General features: G+C 46.1%; 1 protein-coding gene and 1 long non-coding RNA gene across 4 annotated transcripts in view; one reads left to right on the top strand and one right to left on the bottom strand.

Moving 5' to 3' along the window:
* Positions 1–10474, bottom strand: part of CCDC66 (coiled-coil domain containing 66) — a 48454-nt gene extending 37980 nt beyond the window's left edge. For all 3 annotated transcript variants that reach the window (XM_059715469.1, XM_059715467.1, XM_059715468.1), the window contains exons 1-4: positions 10384–10474; positions 6162–6226; positions 5266–5291; positions 549–984 (exon numbers count right to left, since the gene is read on the bottom strand). In XM_059715469.1, coding sequence (XP_059571452.1) covers positions 549–984; positions 5266–5291; positions 6162–6226; positions 10384–10394 — 538 coding nt within the window. In that variant the 5' untranslated portion in view covers positions 10395–10474. The remainder of the gene's footprint in view (positions 1–548; positions 985–5265; positions 5292–6161; positions 6227–10383) is intronic.
* A 32-nt stretch (positions 10475–10506) lies between these two features.
* Positions 10507–11745, top strand: LOC109285092 (uncharacterized). Its single transcript, XR_002092758.2, has 2 exons — positions 10507–10940; positions 11348–11745. It is a non-coding gene; the product is annotated as an uncharacterized LOC109285092 (long non-coding RNA).
* The last annotated feature ends 463 nt before the right edge of the window (positions 11746–12208 follow it).

Below are 12208 nucleotides of genomic sequence, written 5' to 3' on the forward strand. Positions count from 1 at the left end.
TCCTTTAGGTGTGGGTAATTTCAAGACTTTAAAACCAACTTGTATAGGGTAAACTTTGACTAATTTCACAAAGCAATTGGCTAACTTGCCACTCTAAGTGGAATGCATATAATGGTTATTATTAACCAATAATAATCAATTATCAGGAGTACATAATAGGGATAGGGAAATAGAAATCTGGAACAGCAACAATTAAATCATAGATGAATTAATGAGACTTTTTTACTTTAGAAACTAGAAACTAAAAACAGCACGCACCCTTGATTTTAAGGGAAACAGAATGAAGATGTCTTGCTCTTCTACAGGACTGTTTTAGAAAATATAGCATGTGAGAAGTTTAGGCTCGTTTTACTACCACAGTGTCAGAATTTTTTTTACAGCTATTTGTATCTAAATATAATTCAAACAGCATTTCATTTTTGCTTTAAAAATCTGTAATTCATTTCTGAACTAGCAATTTGCTACTAGCTAACCTTAGGAGAATGGTAGTCTTATAGAATTATGTTGTAGCCAAGAATGTCATTTTTGCTGCAGGATATATACTTTACCTGTTTCTTGCTTTTCATCCTGGACTTGGGAGACAGTTTTGGCTCCTTCTTTTACAGTCATCAAAATTTGTTCAAGTTGTTCTTGAGTTAAACATACCAAACTGTTCCTCAGGTCTTCAGCTGAGATATGAGGTTTTTGAATCTTTTGTTTGGGCCTTTTAACTGCAATTTTTGGGTTATGCAAATTGGACTTTCCATTTGTATTATCTTTTGGAACAATCAAAGTATGTTTTCTAGTTGAGATCTCCTTTGAATCTTGAGTTGATAATAAAGTCACATGGGTATTTTCCCCTTTTATTGTTGACAATCTTGATTCACTTCTGGGTTTAACTGAAAAATGTTCATGTTTGGCACAAGTGTTTTGTGTTGATTTCAGAACATGTCCAGCCTGTTTTATTTTCAATGCATGTTTGGGAAGTTTGACTTTATTACCCATCTGTTAAAACAGAAACAACGTATTTAATTTAATAGCCTTCGAACCATGAAACTGCATACCTAATCTCTTCCTTTCTTCCCTCCTTCAAGCAGCAAAAACAATTTTCTTTTACTTCTCTTCTCTAAATATAAAGAGATCATTCTGTTCTCAGTTATATCAATATGAACTTTAATTCCGTCAGTGGAATGACTTATCTATAGATAAGGAGATAATGGTGTATCCAAGAGGAAAATAAAACTTGGCTTCAGGTATACACTATTTCTCATTTTAATCCTGAATTTGAATATAGATGCCAAAATAACAGTATGAAAATGAGTTTCACATCAGTCTCATAGTGCTGGTGTCAGAGATTATAAACTGAAACATGTGTCCATGCATTAGTACCTTTTCTACTCTGATCTCCCTCAAATAGCATCCTGACCTATTCTAGTCTACCCAGAAAGACTATCTTGTAGCTTTGCCATGGTCTTAACTTCAACTGGTTTCCAAAATATTTTTAAGGTAAGCCAAGAGGAAAGAAGTGCATTGCTTTAAGTTGGACTGTCTACAAACAGCCCAGTGGTAATCTTTCCTCAATGTTTAGCCATCTTTTAGCACATTTTCCAATATGGCTTTCAAATTGGCACAAGAACCTTTCATCCAGAGATCTTAAGTGTTGTGCCTTCATTGATTAGCTAAGCCTTATAATCCACTGGAGAATCTTGGAGTATCTATTTCATCTTAAAAGATGGGGAAACTCAGAAGAGAAGTGACATGTCTGGTGTCGCAGAGCGGGATGAAGAACCTCAGTGTTCTACTCTACACAGAAAACAAACTCAAAAGATCAGGCTTTAATTACTAGCTATACAGACCCTTATGGGAATGTGGATGTGTGGTATGAAGTGCTGCAGACCTGTCTGTGCTGCCACATACCACACATACAGGCATTCCCCACACTACTACTTTGCAGTTGGGGGGCGGGGGGTATCCCAGGGTCAAAACCACCCACACCTAAAAAAAGCAGATTGGTGCACATATGCAGGCAATGCATGCCACCCAAAATCGGAGCCTGGCCAGCCAGAGCCAAAATCTGGCTACAAGCCAGACTCCCTGCTGCAGGAACGCTATGGCTACGACTCCCAAAGACCCCCAGAACCCCACGGAAGTCTGCTGGGGTTAGCACAGTTGCTGGCCCTAGCCTCCCCAATCCCACTCAGGGCAACGTGCTGTGCGCCAGAACAGATGTGTCACAGGTGTTCGTCGGGGACAAGTAGCAGTGGCACAAAGTGTGCCGCTGCTACTTGTTCCCAGGAAAAGACACGGTCAGCACATTCCCACTTGTGGGGACGTGCCATATATGTACCAACAATATACATAACACTGCTACCTTCTCAACATGCCCCCATGTCTGCATCCGAAGTTGGGTGTATGTGACATGCACCCAACCTCAGATGCAGTCAGATGCGCATTTGAGACGTACTCTTTGGGTGTTCCACACCTTCAGGGTGCCCTTCTGCCCCAAATCCCTCTCTGCTGTCTGCTATTTGACCAATGAGAACCAGCTGAGATGTGCTAGGGGCCAACTTCTTGGCCTGTGGTACCTCAGCCTTACCCTTCTCACGCAGGTCTGGCCAGCTCTCAGCAGATGGGATTTTGCCAGCTAGAAGAATTACCCTTTTATCTGGTCATGCACCCAAAAAAAGACACATTTTCCCTCCGCTTCCCTGAAAGAGGTCTGCCAAATGGTCAAATACTTTGAAATCACAGCTAACAATGCCAATAAGTGAGATGCAAAAAATAACAAGAGACTTATCATAAAAACAAAAGGAAAGATAAAAAATCGGTAACTACATGTTGAGACAGGGAGACAGATATAGATAGGTAACTGCCTAAATCGTTGTTTTGTGGATTTCACAGAAACCATGACATCTGGGGTTGCCCATGGAAAAAAAAAACCTTAATAAAAATAAGTATTAAGTATTCCCCTCCTGGGCAGGCCTCATAGCCCACCTAGAAGGGGAAGGCGCCACCTGGCAGGGTGGCACAAAGGGGTCATCAGACAAGATGGCAGCTGCCCCTTCTTTCTTCTCCTCCCCAGGACATTTCTGCCAATCAGTGCTGAGGGGTGCAGCCAGACTAAGGGCAACCAGCAGTCAAAATGGTGACTGCTCCTTCATCCCTCCCCCTCCCCAAGGCCTCCCTGCCAATCAGTCCTGAGGGGTGGGGCCTCTCTGTCAATCATTGCCAAGGGGTAGGGCCACCACCAAACACATGTGTAATGGGCTCTATGTGCTAGGACAAAGCTGCGAAAATGGCTTAGTGTTGCTGCGAGTTAAGTAGGTCCCTAGATATAGGTATAAGAACACAAATCCTAAAGGAAGTATCAGAACAATAACCTGTTGTTACCCTGCACCTTAAATCAGAGAATGCCGTTTCTATTCAGTCCACTAGCTAAGGGACCAAAGCACCTTATGCCCAGAAAGTACAGTCTGGTGCTACCTATATGTACAGACTACACATGCCATATCAGTAAAACAAACTGAGGGGTAGGGTGGCATCGCAGTAAGGTGCACGATTGACAGCCCAGAGGTCACAAGTTTGAGGCCGTAGCTGAAGCACTCATGGTGTGGCCTGTCAGATTCCAAAGAAATCTGTGAACTCTGCTAAATACCTTGTCACAAGGACACAAAAAAGGAAGGAAGGAAGCAAAGAAAAATAAACTCAAGAAAACACAAATGACATCCCATGAACTCCTCCACTTTATGACATGCATCATATATCACATGCCACATGTTCAGCCAATTTACAGTGTCATAAAAATGGCAAACTGGTCACAAAGATGTTTCATTTAAAATGGCTGGTTTGCCATTTCATACCAAACATCTTTTTGCCTGGTTTGTATGGCATCTTAAATTGAATATAAGGCATCTGTTGTGTTCTAGACTCTGAAGCTGACAACTAACTGATTGTTGACATCGGCTAGGGACAGCCCTGGGTCTGGAACCAAAACTGAGGCAGTCAGGGGAAAATGAGGACAAACCGCTGAATGTTTGCATCAGTCTCAGACATCACTGAGTCTGGGACCAGATCCAGAGTCAGCATCAGTATGGGACTGCACCAGCTCTGGGAATGGACCTGGGGCTATCAGGGGCTGATGTCAACAATCAGGTGACTAACTCAGGAATCAAGCTGGGGGACACTCTGGGTCTTTAACTGGAACCTGGGGCTGCTTGTACCCAATTCAGACACTCAGCTGAGCATGGAAATCAGACCTGAGGCAACCCCACAGCGGTGTGACTGGGATATGAGGAATATTATGGGATGGGGCATCAAATTCCCGACCCCAACCACAGCATTATCATCTACCAGGGGGCTCAGACAAACTGTATACCCAGTAATAGGGTACATGATGTCTTAAATCGACCCTCTTTGTCACCTGTCATGAGTTTGAATACAGGTTTCCCATGATGTATGCGGGTTCTTTATATGTGAATTCGCTCTTATGTGATGAGCATATTTAGACCCATAATTCATTATATGTGAGGTAAATTTGCTCTTATGTGATCAGCATAAAGGGCCCCCCCCCAAGCAGCTAAGTCTGTGGGGGGAGGGGAAAAGGCCACGGCCCCACTCACCCCTTCCCGTGCTGGAGTGACTCCGGGAGCGGCCGACACCAGCTGCCTGCATCTGCTGGGCTGCACCATGCCCTGGTACAGGCAGCTGGTGTCAGCTGCTTCCGGGGCTGCTGCAGCCGGGGTTGGGGTGAGTGCCGTGCTCTGCATCGCCCAGGGCTTGGCTTGTTTGCACTCACCCCATCCCCGGGAGCAGCCCCAGGAGCAGCTAATACCAGCTGCCTGCACCAGGGCACGTTGCAGCCCAGAGGCTGCAGGCAGCTGGTGATGGATGCTCCCGAGACCTGCTCCACAGGAATGGGTGAGTGGGGACTGGCAGAACCCCGGGAGGGTTGGGGCATGGTACAGCCCAGCTGCTATAAGTAGCTGGTGTCGGCTGCTCCCAGGGCCGAGGTGAGTACCTCACTCCCTCCCTGCCATGGGAACCTATCCCTATTTGTTACATTATAAAGTGGGTTCCCTTTATGTGAATTCGATACATGCGTTCCCATAAATCGCATAAATTGAGGGAAACCTGTAACAGAATTTCACTTGTTACACTGACCACAACAGTTTCTCTAAATATTTATGGTCAGTGTAACAAGTGAAATTTGAAGTGAACACACCTTGAGGAGATTAACTATGGTATCTTTGTTCTTAGCTAGAGACCAGGAGTCATTCTTTCACTTACCTTTACTGTGGACTTTGATTTACCCACTGTAAAACAAATAAAAAAGCCCATTAAAACAGTGTTAAATAACTGAAATCCACACCTTGTACATTTAGTCTCAATAGGCATAAAAATCTGTTATCTTGCCTGATCTCCTGTGGAATGCATTTCCCAACCTTTTTCACCCTGTGGCACACATACATGGCCTCCTCTGCCCCACCAGCCAAGTGGGGGGAGGGGGGGGGGCAGGGAGTGGCCGAACACAGCAGAGCAGTGCGGGGTGGGGAGGTGGGGATCACGTGGCAAGAGGCTGAATGCCGCAGATCAGGGAAGGGGGGTAGCGAGCGGTGGAACGCCGCAGAACAGTGGGAAGGGGGTGACGCGGCATTTGAATCACTGGCTGGAGCCACACTCCCCCCATCTGTCTGGCTGCCCACAGCAGCAGCAGGTGGGAGGCATGGCTCCAGCCCAAAATGCCGTGACATACCTGGATGCGCCTGATGGCACACCAGTGTACTGTGGCACACTGGTTGGGAAACACTGCCATAGACTATCAATAACTTCTCCATCAAGCCCACACCATCGGTTCTATTTTTAAAATACTATATTTTTAAAGTGATAAAAAATGGACTACATCCTAGGAAAAAGTATTAAAATGATTACCTGCACTTTTAATTAAAAAACTGTGTTTTTCAAGTCAAAACTGATCTAGTGCAGCCTCTAATCATTAAATCTAGTCATGTTTTTTCTTTTTAATACTGCTGAACCTAAGATAATGAAGTCTCTTTCTCTCCCTTGCAGACTGATCAAGTCACCATTTAATCTTTTCTTGGATAAACAAAATAAGATGGCCTTTTAATCTCAATACAATTTTACTACTAAAACAATTGAACTATTATAGTTAATAAAAATCCTACCGTATGAAGCCAAAATAAGCCTCGGCTTTCCATCTAGTATTTCAGTTTCAAGCTTTAATCCATCTCTGTAAAACAGAAGAATGCTAAAAATAACTTAAAGTGCTTTTCTAATTATATAGATATATTGCAGTAATAAATATAAAACTAAGCAAGGGCTAAATTCTCTTCTCCATTATGGCAAATGCAAATCAATGGCCCAAATTATTTCTATTCCCTTTTCACACTTGTTCCAACTTCAGATTATTCCTTCTACACAGAGACAAGCGAGTCTTCTATCTATGAAACAGGAAGTAAACAAATGTGGGACTTGAAGACTTAGGGTTCAATTTCCTGCTCCACTCTCAATTTCCTTTGATACTGGGGTTCTAATCTCTCTCTGCCTCAATTCTCTGTTTGAAATGGGTACCTCCTCACCTTATAGAACTGGTATAAGGAGGAAGTACATTTAAAAAAAATCAGTTACTATAATAATGATGGTCACATTAAAAAAACACCATCGTTTGTGGTATATATAAAGTGCTGTACCTATGCTAAAACTTGCAGCTGTCTCAAAAAAGGTAAAATGTATCAATTGTGGATGACCTAAGTCTATGGGTACTCACAGTAATTTATTCAAGTTACTACAAATTACTATTTTTGATATAAATTATGCAAATTTTTATAAAAGTTAGTGTTTTCAAATTTGCCTCTCACTTCCATGTGCTTAGGTACAGCAGGGTCTGACAGTAATTGAAGAGCGGGAGGATCAGAGGGCAAAGGGGCCGCATGACCCCTCCCAGATTTATTTTCATTGCTGTAGCAATGGGAGGTGGACAAATTCAGGACAAACCGCCAATAATTAGATTCTATACCTGGAAAATTATAACAACTTTATACATTTTCCATATATAGAGTCTAATTATTGGGGAAGTCATCGTATATTTGAGTAAAATATATCACATTTTCTCCTTGTTTCATAATCCTTGTTTTGTGCTTGCTTAATTTTATATGCCTATATTAAACACTTTATACTTGTAAAAAAAAACAGAAAACCAGAATATACAAGTATTAAAAGCAAGCTATATTAATCAGATGCTCTTGGTTTGGGGCCTATCCAAGTTGCGTGGACATCCTTCTATAAATGCATGATGTATCATCACATATGATTTTGGGCCTATTGCAAGAGTCAGGTATACATGATCTAAGTAGCTTACTATAAAATACATGTTAAACAAAAACATTTTAACTTTTATATCAATTTCAGAACCATAGGTGAGGCATAGGGGGGGCACGTTCCCCCCTTAAAATTGGCCACTGCCAGCTTCTGCAGGCGGTCGCTGCTCGCCACCCGCCCCCACAGCGGCTGTGTAAAGTCCCTGCTTGCCGCTCACCCCCCCACCGCCGACACTACTGCTGGCGGTTGCGGGCAGTCTCTGCACGCTGCTGGTGGCTGCAGGCAGTCCCTGCTTGCCACTGCTGACACTGCTGCCGGCGGCTGTGGGCAGTCCCCGATCGCCACTGTGGTGCCCCCTGTCTCAGGAGGCACTAGTCATTCATGTTCAGAACCATTCAAGACTGTGAGATGGCAATAAATGGAGATCAGTCTTTAGGTGTTTATAGTCCTTATATGGTCTTTAAACCATAACTAAAAAGAAATAAAATGCTTTCATAGTTTTGCAGATCACATGCTGCTATGAGAGACTCCTTTGGAAACAAAGGGCATTTTTACACACGCTCCGGATGGGGGGGTACTTTAATTAGAGCAGCTCTCAGAGCTGGTCTACTTAAAGCATCTGCAGTGTCTCATGTTTCAGCATCCTAGTGCTTCAAAATGGAGGCAGGGGCACTTTAACTAAAGCTCACCAAATGAGTTTTAAAGCATCCCTACCACCATTTGAAGTGCAGGGATACTAATATGTGGGATGTGAAGGCTGGTGGAGTGCAGTAATTAGCATGCTGCAGCAGACTTGATTAATCGAGTCTGCTCTGCCATGCTGTAATTACAGTGCATTAAAGCAGGCTCCCCGCACATGTACAGGAACCCAAATTCAACTCCTACAAGTAATGATGTTATTTTAGAAAGCCCAAAGCTGTTGGGGATCCTTAGTTTTCCTTAAACAATAAATCCTTCCAGGTTTCACATGCTCCACAAGGCAAGGGTGGAAAAAAGTGTGTGTGTGTGTGTGTGTGTGTACACACACGTTTTTTTCCTTGCCCTGTGGAGCATGTGGCAGCTAGACTATATTTTTAATCAAAAAATCAGGATTCATAGATTGTAAGGCTGGAAGGGACCTCGGAAGATCATCGGGTCCAGCCCCCTGCACTAAGCAGGAAAAGACAACTGGGGGTCAGGCAACCCCAGCAAGGTGACTGTCCAGTCTCCTCTTGAAGATTTCCAGGGTAGGTGATTGCACCACCTCTGGAGGGAGCTTATTCCACAGTCTGGTCACCCTGACTGTGAATATGTTGTTCCTAATGTTGAGCCTGAATCGATCTTCCAGGAGTTTATGGACAAAAAATCTCCAGTGGGGATTCCCTTTTGCAAGCAACTCAATCCTCTGGGCTGGGAAACGAACCCAGGGCTGCCACATGGCAGGCAAAAAGCTGTACCACTGAGCTATCAACACCTGGGCATTGACAGCAACTGTATTTATGGGACCAACTGTATAGCTGGGAGAGACAAACTTCTGGGACTTCTGAATGCCAGTATGCAATGGTACCAAAAAGCCTGTCTATGTCCCTCCCAATGCTACAGTTGGTCCAATAAGACAGCAGCCACAAAAAAACCTTCCCCCTCAGATGTTTCCTGGATATTACAAAGGTAACATCACCCCAGCACTGTTATTTCCTATTCCATCTGAAGATCTCAAGGATCATATCTTTTATATACAAAAATACAATATGGTGTGTGTGTAAATGATATCATGTTTTGGGGTGTTTCATAAGATTCATAGATTGTAAGGGGCTGGCAGGGACATTGCAAGATCATCGGATCCAGCCCCCCTGCATTAGGCAGGAAAGACAACTGGGGGTCAGGTGACCCCAGCAAGGTGACTGTCCAGTCTCCTCTTGAAGATTTCTAGGGTAAGTGATTGCACCACCTCTGGAGGGAGTTTATTCCACAGTCTGGACACCCTATGAAGTTTTTCCTAGTGTTAAGCCCGAAATGGTCTTCCAGGAGTTTGTGGCCGTTACTCCTGGTTTTTGCCAAGGGTGCCCTGGTGAACAGTTGTTCGCCAAGCCCTTGATGTATTCTCCTGATGTAGCAGTAAGCTGCTATCAAGTCCCCTCTCAGCCTTCTCTTTTTTAGGCTGAAGAAACCCAAGTCCCTCAGCCTCTCCTCATATGCTTTGCTGTGCAAGTCCCTAATCATACAGGTGGCTCTTCTCTGGACTCGCTCAAGCTTTTCCCTGTCCTTGTTTAAGTGCAGCACCCAGAACTGGAAAACTGCTGATTGTAGCCATGTTGGTCTAAGGACATAGGCAGACAAGGTTCTTTGGGTAAATGTGACATCTTTTATTAGGACAACTAAATAGCTGGAAAAGTTGCTCTTTGCATGCTTGCGGCACAAACACCCATCATCAGGCAAAGGGAGAGGTAGACCAGCAGTTCACACTAGACTCTCTCACTGCCTGAAGACGGTGTTTGCGCCTGCAAGCGACGTTCCCAACTATTTAGCTGGCCTAATAAAAGATGTCACATTTCCCCAAAGAACTGCGCCTGATCTAGCTATACACGCACCCACCCTATCGTGGCTTTATCTACAAAACATAGACGATGTCTTTTTTAGGGTAAAAGTTAAAGCCATATATATAACCTGTGCGTGTATATGTATGTATACGAGGTTCTTTGGGTGAATGTGTTATCTTTTATTAGACCAACTTAAATAATTGGAAAAAAATTTTAAGCAAGCTTTCAGAGTTTAAAAACCCTTCGTCAGGCTGAGGAAGTCTCTGTGGGTACGTGCACACACTGTGTACGGTGGCTTTTAACTTGGGCTCCTCCCGCCTCGGACACTCGCGGATGCGCGCAGGGGGCTCCCCGGCCCCGCCGGCCGGCCCACCCCCGGGAAGAGGCGCTGCTCAGCCGCCCGCGGGCCCGCGTCCGGGCCGCCGCCACCGCTGCGCTTCACGGAGCCGCCCGCGCCCCTGGCAGCCCCGCGCCCGCCCCGCGGCAGCACCGGGGACAGGGCAGGCTCGGCCGCCGCCCGGCCCGGTGCTGAGAACAGCGCCCGCGGCCCTACCCCACGTTCATGGCTCGCCGCGCCGCGCCCCGCCGCCGCGCCGCGGACGCCCGTTGCTGCTAGCGCACAATGAGGCGGCAGGCGATAGGCGCAGCCCGAGCCAATGGGCTGCTCGCGCACTGCGCCGCCGCCGCCACGCGAGGCATTGTGGGTACCGGGGTCGCGCCGCGCTGAGGGGGCGGGGCTTGAGGCGCTGCCCCGGGCGGTTCAAACCGGCCCCCGCCGCGCCCGCAGCAGTGACCGCCGCTTCCGGGCGCCCTGCCACGGAGCAGAGCTGCGCCTCGTGCTCCCAGCCAGACAGCGAGTGGGAGCCAAGAAAGCCTGCGAAGAGCTGTGTTCCAGCCGGTCTAATATCCCCGCTACCCAAAGGACCTCGCCTGAAAGCCAAGCTGGCGCTTTCCTCTGGTCTAAATTGGTGTCTAGAGACTGACTGGTTCAGAGCGGTCTGAGCTTTAGTAGGCAACAACCTGCCTGGGCTGGTGCTGTCCCCATTTTACCTTGTGGCTTGGGGTCTACCATGCTGCTCTGGTCACAAGGCTACCTTTAGTTCCCTCCAGGTAAACCGTAAAAACCTCACTGAATCTATATACGTGAACGCTGTGTGCCCCCGGCGGCTGGGGGGCACTGAGCTCCCACACGCAGCAGCGGTGCTGTGGCGGCAGGAGCGTGGCAGCGGGGAGCTCCCGCAGGCAGCCATGGCGCTGGGTGAGGGCCAACCACCTGCAGGCATCGCTGGCAGTGTTAGCGGCACCTTTTCACACGGGTTGCACCGCCATGCTCAAGGTGCACATGCACCCGTGTGCACCCCCTACACATTGCCAATGCCTATGTATAGGCAGGGTTGGCCTGTAATTGGGGCCTCCACAGTCTTGCCTTTTGGACCTGCAGGATTTTTCTGCTTGGGACAAAAATATCAAGTCCAAAATGATGTCAGTGCCTGTTTTCTCTCTCTCTATTTTCATAGAATCCAGAGTGCAACCCCTCGTCCTGAGGCAGGATCAGCCCTGTCCAAACCATCCTGTACAATACATCATCTAAGCTCTATGTAAGACTGCTGTCAGCCCAGACAGAACATGGACCTAACACCATAAACCTGCCATATGTAAAGCAGGGGAACTGTGGCAGTGGGTTCAGTGCTTTTAACTAGTTATTTGATTCTCTTGTGGGAGTCTCTATCCATCCTTATCCACTTGTGTTCAAGGAAAAAAACCTCTTTCCTAAAACCAAAAAATGTGGAGGTAACTTGTATGCAGGCTAGATTTATAATTGGAATATTATGGTATCGTTCCTTAAATTACTGGAAAAGGGGGGGATGTTACATCAAATTCATAATACATAAATAAACACTGGATTTAGAGTTAAGCAGTTTTCCTCTGGTGAGTAATCCTGCTGTGTTCATTTCCATGGGAATATGGTGCTAAAATTACTAAACCACTTAAAGCAGGGATGTTAAACTTATCAGGCCACCCAGCCTGGTTGAATGGTGTCTACAGGCCAGATTGGGCCAATAGGCTCTCTCTGTTTGCCAGGTCCAGCACACGGGGCTGCTCTGGTGCGAGCATTACATGCGCCAGACCCATACCTGCATGCTGCGTGCAGGTCCTGTGCAGTGTGCGTTGGATCCGGCCCTGCATGCCATGGTCTGAAACCTAGGTATTGCAGTGCAGGATAGATCCAGCCGCCCCTGCCGGATCTTTCACACCCCTAACTTTGAGTATTCAATAGTGAACAAGGGTCAGTGAATCAAGTGACATAACCAGGGATACTGGTTTTCTCTGATTTAAAAATTGCAAATTCTCTGATTAAAAACCCAAAATCTGTGATA

The sequence above is a fragment of the Alligator mississippiensis genome, chromosome 12 (genome assembly GCF_030867095.1).
Source record: "Alligator mississippiensis isolate rAllMis1 chromosome 12, rAllMis1, whole genome shotgun sequence".
In the NCBI taxonomy this organism is placed as follows: Eukaryota; Metazoa; Chordata; order Crocodylia; family Alligatoridae; genus Alligator; species Alligator mississippiensis.